General features: G+C 56.7%; 1 protein-coding gene across 1 annotated transcript in view; it reads right to left on the minus strand.

Moving 5' to 3' along the window:
* Positions 1 to 633: 633 nt before the first annotated feature.
* LRRN2 (leucine rich repeat neuronal 2) overlaps positions 634 to 20,320 on the minus strand; it is a 28,482-nt gene continuing 8,795 nt past the window's right edge. Inside the window, exon 2 of the mRNA XM_030473526.1 lies at positions 634 to 6,348. Within this exon, the coding sequence (XP_030329386.1) occupies positions 3,966 to 6,056 (2,091 nt within the window). The 5' untranslated portion in view covers positions 6,057 to 6,348 and the 3' untranslated portion in view covers positions 634 to 3,965. The remainder of the gene's footprint in view (positions 6,349 to 20,320) is intronic.

Consider the following 20,320-nt stretch of genomic DNA (forward strand, 5'->3'; position numbering starts at 1 on the left):
GCAGCTGAATCCATTTCCTTGGGCAGGAGCTGCTCCAGCTCCAAAAGGCTGGAGGAAGCCATGGGAAATCAATGAGCTACAATCACCTCTTCTCTGTGCCTTCACCCCTTCTTCCTTTCCTTGGTGATTTCTGGATGGAAAGGCTGAAGAAGTGTGTGTCTCCTGACCCCAGTCTGTGCTTTGGAGGGGAAAAGGGACTTTTGAAGACCATAAGTCACCAAGCAGCTCCGTGCCTCAGTTTCCCCACCTGTAGATCAGCACTAAGGGTGGGAGGGGGTGAAGTGTGAAGCATTGGGAAGGAGAGCTGCTTGTCCTGGAGATTGGCAGGGGAGATTTTCCAAAAGGTTTTGAAAGCTGCTTCATCTGAATGGCATCATCCACATGGATCACCCACCGGGACTGCCCCACTGGCACTGCCCAAGGGGTGGTTTGATTTAAATCATCCCTGAGGAAGTGCTGGCGAGGAGAGGCCTGCTTTGATTCCTTAATGCGTTAATGAATAGGTGCCCATCGTGCTCCTCTGGAGCAGGCAGGGAGACAGCAGTGATGGGTGCCGAGGACTGGGCATCTCCACCACGGGGCCCTTGGCAGGTCCAAGGGCTCTGTGAAAGAAGGACACAGTGATGGAGCCACTCCAAAAATCACTTTTATTAGGTGCTTAAAATAGAGCCTGGCGCACAATGTTCTCGCTTGGCTTTGCTGGGAGAAGCTCGGTTGCATATGAGGTCCACGATGCTGCTTGCACTGAGGAGGAGGAGGAGGGGGAGAGGGGCAGAAGCAGCAGGAATGAGGAATTTCATGTCTCTTCTCAAAGTGAAGGGAATAAATAAATTATTAAAGGAAAAAAAAGGAGAAGTTAAACCTGATGAGCAGCTCAGGAGAGTGGTTCATGGGGGAGAAACCAGCGCCCGGAGGTGGGACCTGGTGGGACAGGCTGGAGGAGAAGCATTTCCCAAACAACCCTTTGACATCCTGGATGGATGGAGGGAGGGAGAGGACCGGAGGTGATGGAGCCGCCCCTGCTCCCCCCCCAGCACCCCTGGGCTCGCTGGTGTTGGGTCTTTTGGGCTTGAGCAATCTGGGAGCCCCTTCACCAGAGCATCTCTTTGAGAGCTGCATCCCTGCACGGGATGGAGGCTGCTGCTCCCTGCGGCCAGTGAAGCTGCTTCAGTGGTGAATCCCATCATTTTGTTCTAACTTGAGCCGCCTTTGGGGGGCAGGTGAAAGAGCCCTGTACCCGAGAGCATCCCGGGGCAGACACTGCTTCCCCCTTCCCGAAGCATCTCTGGTTCCTGCCACAGCCTTGCTCTGGACTGGGAGATGAGACCCTGCAGAGTGATCCCACCTCGGGAGCTCAAAGCCCCTCTCCAGGTTTCCGGGAGCCCCTTTAGGCACTGGAGCTGCTCTAAGGTGTCCCCTTCAGGAGCCTTCTCTTCTCCAGGCTGAACCAGCCCAGCTCTCTCAGCCTGGCTCCAGAGCAGAGCTGCTCCAGCCCTCGCAGCAGCTCTGGGGCCTCCTCTGGCCTTGCTCCAGCAGCTCCACGTGCCCCATCCTGGCTGGGGCAGGGGGACAGGGAATGGTTTATGGCAGGTTTCCTCCAGCGTGGTGCTGAGGAAAAAGTGCTTTAATGATAAACAACAACCACAATAAATAGCGAATGAGACACCTCTGATGCTCCCAACTAATGTCCTTGGAGGGAGGGAGAGGACTGGAGCGGGTCACAGCAAAACCCCTGTTGTGGGGTGCTGGGGAGGGGGGCTGTGATTTGGCCACCCCTCTCCCATGGGGAGCCTGGAGCAGAGCACCCACTGGGAATGGAGTCCTGCACTGGGGGTGCCTCTCTCTGGACATTGCACTGAGCCCCTGGGTCGCTCTGCTCCCAAAGGGCAGCAGGTTAATTGCACAGATCTCATTTCAGCCTCTGGTTTGCACAAGTGCTTTTAGATGAGAGCAGCCACTGGCTGAACCTTCACCCCTGGCCCAGGAGCTGTGATCAAAGAGGCTCTTTCTCTGCACCTACAAAACCCCAGCCTGAGGGGCTCGGTCCTCGCTTGGTTTGGGAACTGGAGATGCTTTCAGCAGGGAGCGGGATGGGGAAGGGGATGCAGGCGCTGCCCAGGGCTCAGCCCACGCGCTGCAGGGACCAGCAGGATTAAACCGGGGATGTGTTGACACCAGGAAAGGTCTGCAGCAACTATTTCCACATGTTCCAGCACCGATTCAGCTGAACCGCAGGGAATAGATCCTGCATTCGAGTTCCCTGCTGTACAAAGGGCAGAGAAGGGCTGCGTCAGGCCCCGAGCCTGCAGACACCAGGGGCTGCGCACCAGAGCAGAGCCCAGCTCAGCATTCAGAGCAGGAAATGACCCTAATGCAGCAAAGGGTTTAATCCTGCACTTCACTTCCAGCTTGTGCCCAGGCCCTGGAGATCTGCTGGGTCCTCAACACAGGCTCAAGTGCTTTGGTGTTTCTGAACAGGGACCAGGGAGAGCTGTTGTCCATTGAAATAACTACCTGGCCATGGCACAGGAGCCACTCCATTGCCTGGCTGAGCACGGAGCTCATCCAGCAGGAACCAGCTCACCTTGGCTGGAAGATGAATGAGAAGATCAAAGAGCCTTTTGCTGTGTCGAGGATCTCTGGACCCCTCAAAGCTGCAGCAGTTGCGCTGCCACGACCGGCTTCACCCCAGGGGCACCAAGTCTACATGGAGACACCAACTCCTGGGGTACCTTCACCCCGTCACCCCCCGGGGCTGGCTGGGATGGGTCTTCCTGCTCTTTCCCATGAGAGGACCCCTGAGCAAGGTGCTGGCCGAGCTCTGTGTGCGCTGTGCCAACACCACAGGTTGCACCAGGCTCTCGTGTGTCGGTAAAGGCACGTTTTGTTTGGGGTTGCAGTGAAACCCAGCCCCAAGTCCCTCCCTCTAACAAGCAGGGATTAGGTGTAGGCCCAAGCAAAGGGATGGCTCGTTCACATGAGTCAGGGAGGGGAACGTCACTGCAGCATCAGATTTGGCTTCGCTGCATCCCTTGGTTTGGCACATCCCAGGGGACACTGATGCATCCTCCCCTTCACCTCCAGCCACAAGCCCAGGGATGCAGAGGCTGTTCCACAGAGCCCTCAGCATCTGCAAGGGGCTCCTACCATGAAGCCTTCCAGCTGCACACCAGAATACAAAGGATTTACTTGCTTTTTTTCCCTTTAAACAAACTCAGAAAAGCCGATTCTTCCCCCTCCCTTTTCTTCTCAGTTTTCCTCTTATTTTTTCTTTAAGACCACCTGCAGGTTCACAAAACAGCTTTGAGATTACATCGGGATGCAGGATCCAACCCGCACTGGCCAGCCCCATGGGGATGCCAACTGAGAGATGTGTCACCATCAGCATCTCTGTGTCTTTTACCCTCCTCTCCCTTCTGCTTCCCTCCAGCCAACAACAACAGGGCAGCAGGAAGGTGCTGGGGCGGGGGGGGGGGGGGAGTTTGTGGCTGATTATCTCAATGCTCAGAAAACAACACAGAAAAGGAACAAAAAGAGAGATGTAGCCCAAAGGAAAAGGCCTTTTTGTATTTCCAAACCAGGGAGTGTCCAGCGGAGGAGCAGTTGGGGTGTCTCGTGGTGCCGGGGGGACATGGGAAGGAAGGGGTGATCTGCTGATCATCTATATGGCTCTTCGACCGCTCAGGGCATCGTCCCCCCAGGCCCCGCTGAGCCCTCCCGGCTGCTCCGGAGCCGTGCCCAGATCCAGACCCTGCCCATGGATCCAGACCCCGCCAGGACCCCGAGGAGGCTGTGCCAGCCCCGTGGCCAGCGCTGCTCCTCTCCCCACCAACCCTTGCTCACGTCCATGGAATTCTGTGTGGGTTTCGTGTTCAGTTCAGGTTTTTTGGTAAAAAATAGTTTCTCCCTCCCCCCCCAACCACCTCCCCCAGTCCCCCCCACCCCCCCCAGCCCCACAGCAGCCTTCAGCAGTCCGGGGGGGCTGCTTGCACCTCCACGGCCAGGAGCTGCCCCCCGCGCTGCCCCCGAGCCCAGGGCTGGCTGAGGGGGGGATAGACCACGCGCATGGCCATGGCCCCCCGGAGCCGCTCCCCGGCCCCCCGCGGCTCTGCCCCAGCGCCATAGCGAGCCACGAGGCCGGCAGCGAGGAGCAGGAGGCAGAGGACCAGCACCATCAGGATGCTCCTCCTGCCCTCCAGGAGCAGGTAGCGCTGAGCAGCCTCCTTAGTCCTGGCGTTCACACAAGCCACCTTGGCCTGTGAGTCTACAAAGGCCACGTGGAGGCAAGCCCAGTACTCGGTGTCCTGGTGGAGCCGGGTGATGTTGTACGTGTGGGTGCCCATGGGGATCCGGGCCACGTTGGTCGTGTCCAAATTGGAGCTAAGCAAGAAGCTGGACCAGGTGAGGTTGGAGGAGATGGTGTTGAGATGCGGTTTCCAGGCAACCAGGATGTGGTAGGCCTGGACATCCGCCACCACCAGCTCCAGGCTGTCCTCACTGAGTGGGAAGGAGTGGTTGACCATGATGCTGACGCTCTTGATGTCTGCCCCGACGAGGTTGTGAGCCACGCAGGTGTATAGCCCAGCCTCACGAGCCGAGATCCCACGGATCTCCAGTGTCCCTTCAGGATGCAGCCTGTACTGCCCATCTTCTGTGTAGGGGATCAGCTTCACCCCCGAGGGGGTGACCCAGTAGATCTCCGGGTCCGGCTCCGCCAGAGCTCGGCAATGCAAGGAGACATTGTCACCATCTGCCACCTCTAAGCGGGAGGGGAAGCTCTTGGTGGAGATGAGAGGCAGGCACTGGTCCGTCATCTCCCGGAAGGGGACGTCCCGGATGTGCCTCCTCTTGAGGTCCAGGGGCTCGGCGCACAGCGTGGACTGGGGCTCGATGAAGCGGATGTGGTTTTCCGTGCTGTTGACCCAGCGGATGACGCAGTCGCAGCGGATGGGGTTGCTGTGGATGCTGATCTCCTGCAGGTTGGGCAGGGACTCCACCGTCTGCTTATGCAAGGCACTTAGGGCGTTGTTGTTGAGCATGAGGGTTTCCAGTTGGGGAAGGTGGTGGAACGCGTTGGGGTGGATAAAGGACAGCTTGGGGTTGTTGGTCACATCTAGCTTGGTCAGCTCGGGGAGATTGATCAAGGCAAACTGGTCTATGGACACCAGCTCCTCCATGTTGTTGAGCCCCAGCTCCTTGAGATGCAGCATGTTCGTGAAGTCGCTTTGCTTGACCCTCTGCAACGGGTTTTTATTCAGATCCAGGAACTTGAGGCCAGGAACTTGCTGCAGTGCCCGCTTGGGGACGTTCACCAGCTTGTTGTCATAGAAGGAGAGGCTCTCGAGGCTCCGCAGCCCTTCCAGCGCATAGTCCGAGATCTCCCTCAGGTTCATCCCAGCCAAAACCAAGCTCCGCAGGTTGGCCAAGGGCCTGAAGTTCATATCCAGGATCACATCCACCTTGTTGCCTCCAATCATGAGGATCTCCAGGCTGGGCAGCATCTGAAACCAGCGGCTGTCGACCGCCCGCAGCAGGTTGGAGTTGAGGTGGAGGCGCAAGAGGCTGCTGAGCCCGGCGAAGGCGCGGGGCGCGATGCTGCGGAGCTGGTTGTGGTTCAGGTAGAGCTCCTGCAGGTTGCCCAGCCCCGGGAAGCTGCTGTCGGGCAGCTCGGAAAGCTGGTTCTCCTCCAAGTGCAGGCTGAGCAGCTGGGGCATGCTCCTGAGGCCAAAGTCCCACACGTCAGAGAAGCTGTTCTGCGACAGATCCAGCTCCGAGAGGTTGCGGAGATAGTCCAGCTCGCTCTGCTCCAGCCTGGCGATGTTGTTGCTTTGCAGGAGCAGGGTCTGGGTCCCCTCAGGCAGGTCCTGGGGCACAGAGGAGATGAACAGGTCATTGCAGTCCACCGTGGCAGCCTCCCGGTACACGGAGCGAGGGGTGTACCACGGTCTGATCTGGCACACACACTGCGGAGGGCACTTGACCTTCCAGGGCACGATGGGGATGGCGGCGGCGGCCACCACGCAGAGCAGGAGCGAGCTGCTTTGGAAGCGTCTCATCTTTGGCTGGTGGGACCAGCTTCTTCCCAGGCAGGAAAGGTTCACAGGACAGCTCCGGAGCAGGGCATGGGACGACAGCAGGGTGGGAACAGCATCCGCAGGAGAGGATGCTCCATGCGAGCCCCTGGCAGCAATCAGCCCCTGCTGCCGGCTGCCCGGCCTGGCCCCCCCCACCCAGAGCACATCACAACCAGGGCTGGTGCCTTCACTCAGAGCTTCGCCTCTTCTTCCTCCCCAAATGATTCATTTTTGCACCCGGCTGCATCCTTCAGGTTCCTCCTCAAGGTCATTCCTGGAAGAGACCCAACAAGTTGTGTTAGAGGAGGCCTCATGCATGTGGCAGAGCCCCCCCCGGCACCCTGCCCAGCCTCAACACAGGCCAACACCTCCATCTGATCTGTTTTATACCCATGGCATTAACCATGAGGTTTCGAGTGCAACCAGCCCACAGATGCTCTGCCCAAGGCCACCAGCACATGAGCAAGCACAGTCCCTGCATGATGGAGCTGCAGCATCCAAAGCAACCACCCAAAACCCTCCAGGATAAAGCCCCCCAGATCCATTTAAAGCACCGGCCCAAGGTGGGGGCAATTTCCTGGGAGCAGGAAACTGTGATTGTGCTCATTAGAAGCTCCTGGGGAATGGAGAAACCCCTTAACCCCCTCCGTGCTGGGTGCGACTCTGGCGACGCACCATTTCCTCACACACTTTCCAGGGAAAAGGGGTCATGGATGGGAAGGAGCTCTGTGGGGTGTTTGGTGAGGGGCTGGGTGGAAAGGAGCCCCCCAGCACTCCCATTATCCAGCCGTGGGGCTCAGAGGAACCAACCATCACCCCACCTTTGATTCCTTGATGCGCTGTGGCTCTCCTGACCCAGGCTGATGCAAACCAAACCCCAAAGCTTCTCTCCAGTTTAAAAGACTCCCACAAAGCAGGAAGAAAAGCATTAAACCCAGCCAGGATGGGGAAAGAACATTCCTCTCCTGGCAGCTCTCTTTTATCACCCTGTTTTTCTCCCTGGAAAGGGCTTTCAACCAAAGTTTATTCAGCATTGACTTATCCAAGCCTTGCGCCAGAATCAATCCCGCGCATCCCCTGCTGCGAGGGCATTGGCTTTTAAAACATCTCCTGGAGAAACAGCATTAAAGCAGAGGAAGGCTCTGTTGATTCCTGCATCCTTCTGATGGACCCACAGCTTTCTCTTTAAGTGCACGGGCATTTCTGTGACTATAAATCTCTCCAGCCATTAAAATATTTTAGGATCTTTTCTCCTTAAAGCAATAATACAGAGGAATGTGTGGGTTTATTTCCTTCAGGCTGTGAAGAAGAGCCCAGCAAAAGCACCTTGTTTCAAACCCTATTGTACAGGGAAGACTCCCCAGCTCTGACGTCTCTGTGGGGTCTGTCTGTACCCAGGTTTTATCCCATGGATGGGGTTGCAGCACTGGTGACGTGGAAAGTCTTGCATATGGGACGATGCTGTCACAGTGCTGGTGTGTGTGGATAGGGTCACAGCTTGCAGGAAAAGGTCATTTTCGGCAGCTCTGGGCACTAAACTTCATGTTTCACGGCTTCGGATGCCTCGGAAGGCAACAGAACAGGGAGCGTGTTGGCAGCGTGTGGGGCATGAGTCCCAGGCAGGACAGTCCTTGGGAGGGATGGAGCTGACCCCCCTCTGCTGTGCCAGCACCCTGGGGACCTGCACCCTGAATTCCTGCAGATGGGGTGGGGAGGAGATGGGGAAGGAGAGGGCAGGAGCCCGCTGCTCATCTTGTGCCATTACCCACTGATGTCGGGCTCATCATTACTTAATGAAGCACTGAGGAACCTGCAGGTAGCAGGGAAACTCATTTAGCCTTTTACTGCGCTGCACCACAGGCGGATGGAGGATGGACCAAGCAGCTCCCATGGCTTTAATTCCACCACGTTCTGTGGGCTGCATCCTGGGAGACACCCAGACCTCAAGGGGCTCATGCAGGGGAATGGAGGGGTCAATTCCCCTTGTGTGGCTTCGCAGTGATTCCTGTGCACACACATACCCCAAACTCCCACCCCCCAATGCATCCCTATCTCCCCAGCAGCACCAAAGCACCAACCATGCCCCATAAGCCCTTGTTTTCTCTCCAGACAGACTCAGAGCAAGGCAGAGAAGCGGCGGGACTGGGATTTGAGGCTAATAAATAGAGCGATGAGGCTGGAGGCGTGCTGAGGCTGCGAGGGTAAGTGGTGTCTCCCAGGGAAGCAGATTGCATCTCCTCTCCAAGACAGGCTGATCTGCTGCCTTGCAGGCTGCGGGGAGATGCTGCCCGGGATAACGGGAGCCTTGGAGAAGCCAGGAGGAGGAAGGGGCACAGCGGGAGGGCTGCTGGGGTGAGGTGGGACCAGGACACTCTGTCTGGGCTCCAGAGAGGTTCCATGTCCCAGCTCCCCACCAGCCCCCGGCTGCTATTCTGGGCTCTTCCTCGGCGTGGGCTGCAGTGACAGTGACAGCAGGAGACGGGTGATGCTTCTGCTCTTCTGCTTCTGCTTCTGATGTTTTGTACCAAAAATACAGCTCTGGGGGGTGTTGGAACATTCCCTGTGGTGCCCCAGCACATGGGGAAGTGCAAAATACCCCCAGTTGCCTTTTTTCCCCTGATCCCCACACCAGGGATGTGACTTGGCTCTCCCATGCTTTCCCAGCATGTACCCAATTCCTTCAATTTCCCAAGGCATTTCTGTGACTTCTACCTTCAAGGCTGGATTTCTCCCATCTCCTTTCTGTGCGGCTCGCTGCAAAGTGGGTTTGCAAAGGTGCTGGAGCCCCAACGTGTCTTTGGTGAGGGTTTTACCTGGGGAAATGAGGCACAAAGTGCCAGGGCCAGGCCCTGTGTGGCATGAGCCTGAATTTGCCATCATATTGTCCGTGGTGTCACTTGCTGATGGGGGATCTTTCCATTCCAGCCACATGTGCTCAGGGATGGAGAGGGGGATACAGCGGAGAAATATTGAAGGAGAAGGAATAAGGGGGAATGAAAGTGCTACAAGGAGATAAAGAAGGAGGAGCAGAGGTGAAAAGGAGAAGGAAAGGGACAGAGACCATCAGGAGATGGAGATGAGATGGGGAGCATGGGAGAGACAGGGTGTGCAGTGCTGGGGCGAGGGGAGTGCCGCTGCAGGAGCAGTCAGCAGCAACCCAAGGCAAGGGTATATAAAGGAAAACAACTAGAAAAACAACGAGAATGAGAATTGATGAAACACAGGGAAGGGAAGAGTCTTTTATCAGCAAGTTTGCTGGATGAAGCCAGGAAATAAATCACCCGGTGGAAGGAGCCTTGGTCTCAGCGCTTGCACCGCCTGCCTCTCTCCCTCTGTCATCTGTCTAATAGACTGGCTCTGGCAGATAAATGGCTGCAGCTCAGCCCGGGGCGCTCCTGCCCTTCCCTCTCCCTTCCTGCAGCCAGAGGAGCCGGACGCTCCCACCGTGCGCTGCCGGGCAGGAGGCGACGGGCACCGGGCACCCGGCACCCTCCGGGGGGACCACGCTCAGCCCGTGGCTCCTCCCTGCACCAGCAGCTCTCACGTCCCAAGGGCGGCAGCGGCTCCAGCCCCTCCCCGGGGACCCGGTGCTCCTGCCAGCCCCTGTCGTTCCCGGTGACGGCTTTAAGCAGCCTGAGATGGGGCCATGGCTCCCGACGCGCCTGTTGAGCCTTCGCGTCCCTGTCACCGGCCCTGCCGGCTCCTGACGTTGGCAGATGGGATGCGGCAGTTGGATGGATGCTGTGGGAAAATCCTCCCCCTTTTGCCTGTTACTCGGTGGCACAGTTCAGATCTGCACCAGCCCTCGGGAGAAGGAGGAAGTGCAGGATCCCAGGATGGGAGGATGAGGGTGACCTGCGCATCGTGTCCTTCGCAGCCAGAGACATGCACACGCTGCCAGTCCAGCCCCTCTGCACACTGAGACAGCACCAGGCCAAGCTGCTCAGCCCCACCGTACCCACAGGAAGGGAAGGGTTTTGCCATCTCACCTCTCAGCCCTGGCTGCTCCTGGCTCAGGACCTTCTGTGATGGCACTTAAGCAAGGCTTGTCCCCAGGCTGAGGTCACATCTCACCCATTTAAACCTTTGTGTAAAAGCTTCACTTTTATAGGTGATAAAAGCAGGAATTAGATAGAGTTCTGTAACAATTACTTGTAAAACTTAGAAATAGGGTACACTGCTGTTATCAGAAACACTCCTACATCACCTTTCTTATCTGAAAGGAGATGCTGTATTAAATCCTGGTCCCCATCACTACCTGTCCCTGGTCCCCATCACTGCCTCCTCATCACAGGGTGCAGGATCCAGCCCGCCTGATCTAGATTTCCAAGTACAGTTACGGTATGACAAAGACATTCCAAGGGATCATTAAATCACATGCCTTCTGGAACACCAGGGGGTTCAATGCAGCTGCAGGCCTTAGCGGAGGCTTAGCTGGGCCCTGCTCTCCTGTGTCCTGAGCTTTAATTTGCTCCTGCTGCTGATGGGAAACTCCTCCATGCAAAGGCATGGACAGTGCAACCTGAGGGTCAGGGTTTCTGGGCTCATCCCCATCTCAGATCCATGCTGGGACTGTGGCAAAACAGTTCAGGTTTGCTCTTCCCAAGCCCTTACAACCCTGGCAATGCAAGGCAATGGCAAAGCAACTACTCGTTGGATTTAGAAGCCACACACATGCCCCCCCTCCCGCTGGTGAAAGGGCACTGGGACGTTTCCCAGTTGCTCATATCTCTGTGCAAGCACCTTCAAAGCACTGGAGTGGAAAAGCATTTCCTCTGCTCAGAGCAAAGAGCCCGACACGGGGAGTTCTGCCCCCACGTCAAGCGTCGGGAACCAGCCCAACACATAAAGGAGAGACACTGAATCCCCCCCGTAACGTGGCAACGGCTCCCCCTGCACCCAGCAGCATCCTCATCTGTATGCTCCAGCGCAGCCCCGCACCATGGCAACACCCTGCTCTGCACCCCCCGGTTGTGCTGCGGCCGCAAACAGCATCAGGCAGTTTCATTCAGCAGCTGCAAAGGGAGAAACTTTGCCTGTTTGAGGCTGTTCCATTAGATCCGGGTGGATTGCACAGCTCTGCTGCCTGGTTCCAGTGAGGAGAGGAAGTGCCCCTCCTGCAGCTTCCCCCCTGGTTAAAGCAAACCAGCGGGGAGCATGGGGAACCCCTGCCCGGGTGCATCCTGCCTGCACACAAGGCACGGCAGCACAGCCGAGCTCCAGCCTCAAGCTGGAATTCCAGGCTGTCATCCCCTCGAAAGCATTTACACGAGTGAGGGAACAGATGCAGCTTCTCCACCAGCTTCTCTGGTGGGTTGTTTCCTTGCTTGAGCCTTGTTTTGTGCAGAGAGACCCAGGGATGCTGCCTGTGGCCTCCTCCTGCAGCTCTGCTGGCAGGGAGGGTGAGAGCATCATTTCTGCTTGTTTAGGAGGCAGCCAGGACATAAAGAGCTGCCGGGAGTGCACAAAGCAACCCGCTGCCTGCACCTCGCTATCGAGCCCATCTGCCAGAGCCTCCTGCAGGAGCTTCTTATCTGGATGCTTCTCTCCCTCACTTTGGATGGTTTTTAATGAGAAAGGCTGGGAAATAAGCCTGTTGTTGCTCTTCTGTTGCTTTCAGGCTCTGGAAGGGTTGCAGTGGCTCTGCCTGCCTCCAAAATGCTCCCACAGGTTCCTATGGCTTCCTAGAGATGCTGCTGCCATCTTCCAGCACAGCCTCCAGCCTGGAATATGCAGGATTTGGCTTTGCTCAGTCGCAGAGTGCCCATACAGCTGCTTTTTGGCCCATACTAATTGCCTAGGAATAAGCACAATCCCATCCTGCTGGGACACCGGGTGTCTCATGGCCAGGGATGCTCAGGAAGGAGCTGGGGTCCCTGTGGAGCAGCTTCTCCAAAACCCAGCTCACACAGTGGAGCTGAGGCTTTCTGAAGGTTTATTCCTCATGGGGCCAACCCCCAGGGCTCTTCCCTGTCCCTTCCCTTCCTCCTTGACAGCAGAAGTTGAGACCACGAGCCCTCACTGGGGAGCAGCACTGGGACGGGGTGTCCATGCACAGTGGCAGGGACTGTGCTGGGATGGCAGCCAGCTCTCCCTCTGACACCCAAAGCCGCGGCAGGAGAGCCTGCAGGCGGATCACTGCCTTTGCTCTGCTGCTTTATTTATTCCCTGATAATCCCCCGCCTGCCAAGTGCCCTTCCCGACGGTTGCTGTGCTGTGCCGCTGCTTCCAGAGCTATCTCCAGGATCTTCTTCCTGAGTGCGAACAGCTAATTTAGAGCCCTTCAGCTGTAAAAGCCATTGCTGAGCCTCTGAGAGCTTAGTGCGGGGTTTCAAATGGCATTTGCCTCCTTAAGCACCCAGAGGCTTTAGAAAATGCTGTCTGTGATCAGGAAGGTCCCAGTCAGGCAGGGGTGCCAGCCCCAGCACCCACAGAGGGGTCCCAGCTTGGCAGGATGCCCCGAGCATCCCAAACCCGTTCATAACCCTCATCCGCTGTGCTTAATTTCCACCTTCCAGCTCTACAGCGACCATCGGCTCACAGGCACCACCTCCCAGGACCTTCCTGGCCGGGCTCAGCTCCAACCGGCCCAGGTCAGAGGCAGAAAACACATCTCCCTTCCCCACAGCAGCATGCCCGGCAGCAGGAAGCACTGTCTGGCAGCAGGATCCATGCTGGCACCCCCGTGCCATGGCTGAGAGCCATTCCCAGCCCAGTAATGAGCTCTCCCAGTTCCTTCTCCCCGCTGGTTGCAGAGCGAAGTGTTCAATAATTCAGGCGAGCTCCTGAAGTGTCTGGAAAACACCTCCAGGTCTTTCCTAATGAGCTCACTATGGACCTGCCATCCAGGACTGGGGCACTGGGAGCGCTGGTCTGTCCACCAGCACAGGCACTGAGCAAGCGCAGGGAATGCCGCATCACGGCTGGTTGGGGGTCCCCCCCTTCCCGACCCACACACGCAGCACCTTGAGCATCTCCCAGCAGGATGGAGGTGGCCAGAGCCATATCCTGGCTGGTGCAAAGCAGCAGGGACACGAAGCAGCAGTGCCAAAGCTGGGCAGATTCAAACACGGTCAATGCAACAGAGAGCAAATCCTGGTGCCAAGTCCTCCGTGGGAGATGGGCTCTGCTTCCTCGTGCTTTCAAGACCAAACCCTTTCAGTGTGGCCCATGCTGGGGGCAAGGGCATTGCTCTTGGTGGCAGGGGGAACATCCCCCTGCTGCTGAGCTCATCCACACTCTGGGAACAGCTCTAATAGTTCAGGTTAACCCCTGAAGGCAGGAGAATCCAGGGGATCCCCAGCCCTGGAGGCACCAGCCCCAGCCCTGCTCCAGCAGACCTGCTTTGCCTGCCAGGATCTCAGGGATGGAGGCACCCACAGGTGACTCCAAGGCCTGTCCCACTCGTGGTTTCTGGCTGCAGGAGCACATCTGTGAGCTGAGCCCGAGCCCTTCGCCCGCTGCAAGCCAGAAACTGAGCAAGACCGACACAGGCTCGTGTGGAGAGCCCCGGCCTGGGAAGCGGAGCAGACGTGATTCCCAGATGGCCCTGCCAATTCCAGCTAATAAAAAGGATATTTCACACATCAGGCACTTTTCAGATACGTTAATGAGAGCAAACAAAGGCTCCGTGATGCAGATGAGGGGCTGCAGCAAAGCAGCTTTCAGGATGGGCTTTGCCATCCTGCTCCTGGGGACCACGGCTGCTCCCCAAGAGCAAGAGGAGGCAAGATGCCAAGGAGCCGTGCTCTTCATGGGGCCAAGCACTGCATAAATACAAGGGAAAATGAAGGGGAAGCCTAAAGCACCACCCCTGCTCCTGCCATATAGTCCAAGTGTGGAGGGAAGGCAATAGGGCTGCACAGGATGCTCGCTGCTGGCTGTCAGGATGCAGCACATCCCACTTGTGCACAGCAAGTACAGCCACGAGTGAGGAGTGGCGTCCAGTGGCAGTTCTCACCAGGCCAATGCCACTAGAGAGGACTATGATCCGGGATCTTGCAGTTGCTTCAACTCCAGTGACATGAGGAGCTTTAAATGCTGGAAATGCCACACTAAAACCTGGTTTCCCACGTGGAACGCATGGAGATGGAAGCATCGCTGGAAGGGTTAATCCTCCCCTCTCTCCCCCTTTCCTAAAGGAGAGATTTCTTGCCATGCTGAATAAATAAACTAATGTGATATTACAAAAGACTGCAGCTCAGTATATTAGATACCGCAGCAGTGTTGCAGGGCATCTGTCAGCACCGATCACACTGACTGATGACTTAGCAAGAATGGACCTGACATTTCCAAATGAGCTGTTTTGAGAGAGTTGTCATTCAAAGGGGAACTAAAATAAAATAATAATAATAAACCCCAGATAGGAACAGGAAGAGGACTGGAAAAATTTGCTGTCCCTGTCCCACGTGTTGAAGGGTTCCCAGCTTGGCAGCAGGGCAATTTGGCGCAGTGATGGCTGAGTCCATAGGGTCGGAGGGAAAGCAGCCCTGTCCTCTCTCTAGAAGCAAAGCTTTGCTAAGGCACAGCCACAGCCCAGCTGACCCCTCCAGACCCAAACCATAGCCAGGGCACAGAGGGACAAACAGCCCCAGCACCCTCATCCATGCAGCAGGGCAGGATGTGGCCGCCCGCTAATATGCACATCATGGAGCTGCCTTTGGGAAGCATGTTGCTGTGTCTCCTTGCCTTTCACTGTAGGCACTGCGCATGCATTTGAATTACTTAAATAAAGCAATATCATGGTGTGTTATTGCTCCTCTGGAGAGGACAAACTGCAAAGGATATGGAGTCCTTCTTGGAAACCTGGGGCTGTGCGGAACTGGAGGCAACGACATTGGTCCTTGTCAGTGGGAGCTGCTGGAGCTCTGCCCACCCGGGAGCCTGGGGAGGTTCCTGCCTAGGGCTGGATGTGGTGCCTTGCCATGGGGAAAGCCTTCCTACAGACTGTGGGGGGCTGCTGCACAGCATGGAGAGCCTGGAGATGCAACATCCCCCACGGCAGAGGTGTGCAGGAGCACACATGCAGCCGGTGGGTGCATCCCTGGGTGCGTGCATCCTTTGGGTGGGTGCTGCTGCAGTCAGGGTACCTGGGAGCTGCATGGGCAGGCGAGGGGGGGGACACAGACAACCTGCCATCGCCTCGTCTCAGAAGGAACTGACAAAACACTGTTTTCCAAACAGGCACAGAAGCTGCTCTCCGCATGACTGAGCTCCGAGTGGATCTTTATCCCTTCCTGGCGCAGGAGGAGGGAGAGGGGCTGTTTTCAGAGCAACTTTCGGATGTGTCATTATGGGCTTATAGAAGGGCTGTAAAAAACTAGATGAGGGCGACACAGGCTGCAGGCGCGTGTGTGCATCTGCGCTGGGGGAGAAGGGAAAGTCAAGAGCCATTTTCACACAGAAACCTGCAGCAGCAGCAGCAACACATCAAGTTGTTCCTCTACACAATGCAGAACAAAATAAAGGACTTTACCTTTCCTGTGCCTCCTCTGCAGCCCCCTCCAGGGTATTTGCACCAAACACAGTAGGGACAGGAGGGGAGAGCTCAAACACACTCTGTCGAGAGGGACAAATGCGGGGCCAGGCTCCTCTGAGGGTGCAGATTTACAGCCTTGAAGCTCCCCAGAATCAACCCACCACAGGGAAGAGCTCTAAGAACAGCAGAGGAAAGACACAGCTCACCCAGAGCTGCCAAACCCTCCCTCTGCCTGCAAAATACCTGCAACGAGCCCCTTAAGACCGGGGCTTAATGAGCACAGAGTCCAACTTCCCATCTCCAACCTCCCCAGCTGAGCGCCATCACTCAGCACCCCACAGGACCTGACCAATTAAATAGGCTCTAATGGGCTCCTCCTGGCTCTGATGAGGCCTCATCATTACATGATTGCTGCCAACCCCAGCGCTGAGTGACAGCTCCAAGAGATGCCAGTCACCATCCCAGTGAGAGCGCTGGTGACCCCGAGCTGGCTGTGCTGGGTGGGCATCGCTGCAGCGCTGCTTGGGGCAGCTTAGGAGGATGCTGGGCTGCATCCCCAGAGCGTGAGGGTGGGATTGTCTGGTGAGACCCTCCCTGTGTCCTGCATCCAGCTCTGGGGACAACACCACAAGAAGGACGTGCCCTGCTCCTGCTCACAGCTCCCTGCCTGCTGCTTTTGATGGGGTGAGGCAGCAGAGCAATGATGTCCCAGCGTGGGGCTCGCGGCCACTCAACCTCACAGGGTCTGGAGAAGTTCTGAAACCAGGTTTTTGTCCATCCAAGGGTCACAGAAAGTCCATTTTCCCTTTAAAACAAAGCTATTAGAACTCCTGCTCAGTCTGGGTGATTACCGCCTGCCTGCGCCTCGTCCCCTCTGCAGTTTTAATTGCTGCTATTACAGAGCCGCAATGCTTCACCCCACAAGAGGCTCAGGCTCTCCAGCAGGATGAAGGAGCCCTCTCCTTAGTGCTTGTGTTAAAATTACCAGGCCCTTGGTGCCGGGGAGGGGGGGAAGCTGTGCAGCCCGTGGCAAAGCGCCTGGTCCCTGCCTGTCGCTTTGCCCTGTGTTCAGTGATACACAGAAGCTGCAGAGCAGGAGGGGGCCGGGGTCAGGCTTCTCGGCAATGGATGATGTGATGTGTGAACAGATCCAGTGCCTGGGGCTGCTTTATCCCGATGATGGCTCCTGCATCCGCTTCATGTTGAGGAAGAGGAGGAGGGAGGCTGCGAGGCTTGGGAAGTTATGCAAAGTTCACCAAACTTGAATGGTTTTGCTCATCAGGCATCAGGCAGCTTCCAACCTGAGCTCCACCAGAGACTCACTTGGTATTCGAGGCCCAGCAACCACCTTCTTCAATCTCAATTAAGTATTAAAGTGAAAGGCAATTTGGTGAGGCCGTGAATTCGTTAGAGAACACAGCGAGATCTAAGAGGTGCTGCGGCTGATGATGTGTTGGGGAGGTGGGGATGGGGTGGGAAGCAGGAGACAGACACCTACAAGCAGTGGTGAGTTAAAACCAGAAGGGGAACAAAACCATCACATTATTTTAGATGAAGATTAAATGACAGCCCCTGCTTCAAAGGGCAAGCGCGAGAGGCTAACGGCCTGTGACAAACCAGAATGCATGGACACAGGCAGCCAATTCCCTTAAATACAACTTTTATTGGCCATGAGATCTGAAACCAAGCAGCCCTCAATGGGGATTAATGGCTTTCCTTGGCCTCTCCCAGCACTCTCCAGCCCAGGGAGGGCCCTGCTGCAGCCGGGATGCCCAAGGGCTGTGGGGCCGGGGGAGGAAGAGCGAGACGGAATCACTTAGCCTTCATTAGGCCAAATTAAAATCAGAAGTGAGATGACAATTACAATTTGTGACCAGTTAATTGTTCTCCTCAGAAGCTGATTGTGTGCACACTGGGGAAATTAATTGTTCAAAGTCCCAGGTGGGTTGGCTTTGAACCCTGCTGAGGAAGTGGAGTTCCAGTCAGGAATGCAGGCTGCATTGCTGGGCATCACCAGCCCAGGGGGCTGCCAGAGCTCACGGAGCCCCTCATTGGGCTCACCCTGTGTTACACCCGGCTCTATGGGACAGCGGTGTCGGACCTGCTGCCTCCACAATGGAAGCACCCATGGTCCTCGCCCTGCATGGTGGCACAGGGGCCTTGCCTGCAGCCCCCACCAGCCAGGGGGAGCTCCCTTCACGCCGGGGCTGGTGAGTGCTGCAGCCGCCGCTGCTCCGTCATCCATCCGGTGCTGAGCGCGGTGCGTCAAGCCCAGCTCCCATCAATCAACCTCCCCCTTCAGAGCATCCTTCTTGATTCTCATCCCCAGGGTGCTTGGGAAAGGGTGTTGTGAGCGCTCGGGTGTATTTATAGCTTCTAATAGGGCTGCCAGAGAGGGGGAAGGTGCCAGGTTTCAGCGGAAACGGAGACCTCCCGCTCCTGCCTTCGCTCCAGCTTCCCACCCGCTGGGTTCCTGGCAGGCTCCGGTGTGCCACGATGCTCACTGTGTGGGCACCAGCTCTGCGGGGGGCTGCAGAGCCCAGGCTCTCCTCAGCCCCGTGTCCTGGGGGTGCAGGCTGGAGCGTGGCATGGGCTCCCCTGCTGGAATTCGTCTGCTGTGATGTGCAGTTGGTCCCTCATCGATCCTCTCTCCATCAGTGCCCAGCAGAGGGACCTTTCCCTTCTCCATCTCCCCACGTTGCTAATTAGCTTTGAGGTTCATGAGTGTCTCTGCGGTAGCAGGGGACATCTCAGCCTGGTTCCCCACCATGTTACCACCGTCACAGCCCTGCTGCTGCCCATGCTCCCAGCCTGGCACCTCTGCATCCCGCACAACCAGCGATGCAGCTCTACAGCATGTCCCACAGGCTGCAGCTCCTCTCCCTGCAGATGGGCCCCCAGGAGCCAGGGGGTCCCTTTCCTCAGGCTGATTTGAGCCACAAGCAGCTCCCGTTGGCACAGAGCACGGCGCGAGGCGGCTGCCAGGGGCTGGGATGTGGTAACTCCTGTGGCTGTACACGCCTGTTGAGCTGCGACATGACAGCAATAGTAGCTCATAATCCCCACAATTGTGTGTTTGTGCCTTGCAGCACTGTGTGTGCTGGAGACACAGGTGCACACCAGGAAATGATGATATATATTGCCATGACAAACCATTTCCCTCTGTTATACATTGCAGAGACAGGGAAAGACCCCGCAGTTTGTTACGATGGGAGGGAACGCCGCCAGCCCGCAGGGAAACGGCTCCTTATTAATCATTTCGGACAGGGTTCACAAAGGAATCATCTCCCATGTGCTCATCTACATGATGCAGACAGCTCCGAAGCTCTGGACGCTGAGTCCTCTTGAAAAGCCAGTCCCGCAGAGGAGCTGGGAGTAAAGAGGGATGCTCAGATCTCTTCCATTCATTTCTTCATCTCTCTAATCTAACAAACAAGGAGCACGCCTAGAGCTGCAGCGAGCAGATGCTGTTGGAGCCTTCCTCTCTCAAGATGTTAAAGCCCAGAGGAAAGCGTCCATCTCTGTGTTGCTCCTGGCTGCTCGGACACGCCAGGGTCCCCATCCTGTCCAGCACAAAGGCTTGGGCCCCATCCCCGCCTGTGGGGATCTTGGGCCCTGAACTGGGCAGACCCATGGCCAGGGTAAGCGCAGACGCTGCCTGTGCTGCATCATCCCGGGTGACATTACCTGGCAGATCCACTTGCAAACAGGGAGGATGGATACCCCTCGGCACAGCCTGGGGCTGGGGGTGGCCATTAAGGCTGGCTCTTTTTCAGAGCAGCCCCCTCAGTCCTCCCCCCTTTGTCTATCCACACCAAGGCCAAGGGCAGCGTCCTTCGAGTGGGGATGCTCTGGGCAATGTCAAAGGATTTGGAGCTCTGGTACCCATGTGGTGCTGCACAAACCAGCTGTGAAGCCAACCAGAGCTACAGGCAGAGGGGACAGAGAACAGGGAGGGCACATCCGTGTCCTTCTGCTGGGCAAAATACCCCATGCCCCTGGAATAAGGCACTGACTCCCAGCGAGACGGTGGAAGCGCTGGGGAAGGTGGCTCACGGCAGCCCAGGGTGCTGGGTCCGGAGCACAGCGATGGCAGGAACTGCTCCAGAATGTCTCCCAGGGATACATTAGGAAGAAACGTTTTGCCATCCCAGTGTTTTGATGTTAGTCCCTGCAGAGGGATAAATCACAGCTCTTTACACTTCCTTCAGCAGGGAAGGGGGGTTGTGGGGAGGAACAGGTTATTAAACAAAGCTTTAAAAAAGGAATGAATTCCTGAGTGTAATTAAACTCTAAACCATGGTGGGATCTCTCCTGTTATTTCTCTAGAGGTGCCTGCTGTCGGAAACAGTATTCCTCCAGCTCAGCAATACTGCTGCAGGCAGGGAACGCTGCACACACAGTGCTGGGGAACCGGGGACTGGCACTGGGGGGCTCAGCTCCATCTTTCCTGTCTCTTCATTCATGGCTTAAACTGCTCTTCCAGGGGCGAAGAGAGCCTGGGACATCCTGCAGGGACACTCAGGCGGTGATGGCTGGGTTGGGCAGGGGTACAGGCAGGTTTTGGTGCCACCAAAGCGATGGGCAGGTGACTGCAGCGGCAGCAGAACGTGGTCACATCACACACACACCAGGGGGTGAGAGCCCAGCCCTGCTCCCTTTGAGCTTCAGCAGAAGAAAGGCCAGGACGGAAGCGGCAGCTTCTGAGTGCTGTGAATCAGGGTGATTTCTAATTACAGGGAAGTCTCGCCCTGTTATCTTGCTGACA

Source organism: Strigops habroptila, chromosome 18 (assembly GCF_004027225.2).
Source record: "Strigops habroptila isolate Jane chromosome 18, bStrHab1.2.pri, whole genome shotgun sequence".
NCBI lineage: Eukaryota > Metazoa > Chordata > Aves > Psittaciformes > Psittacidae > Strigops > Strigops habroptila.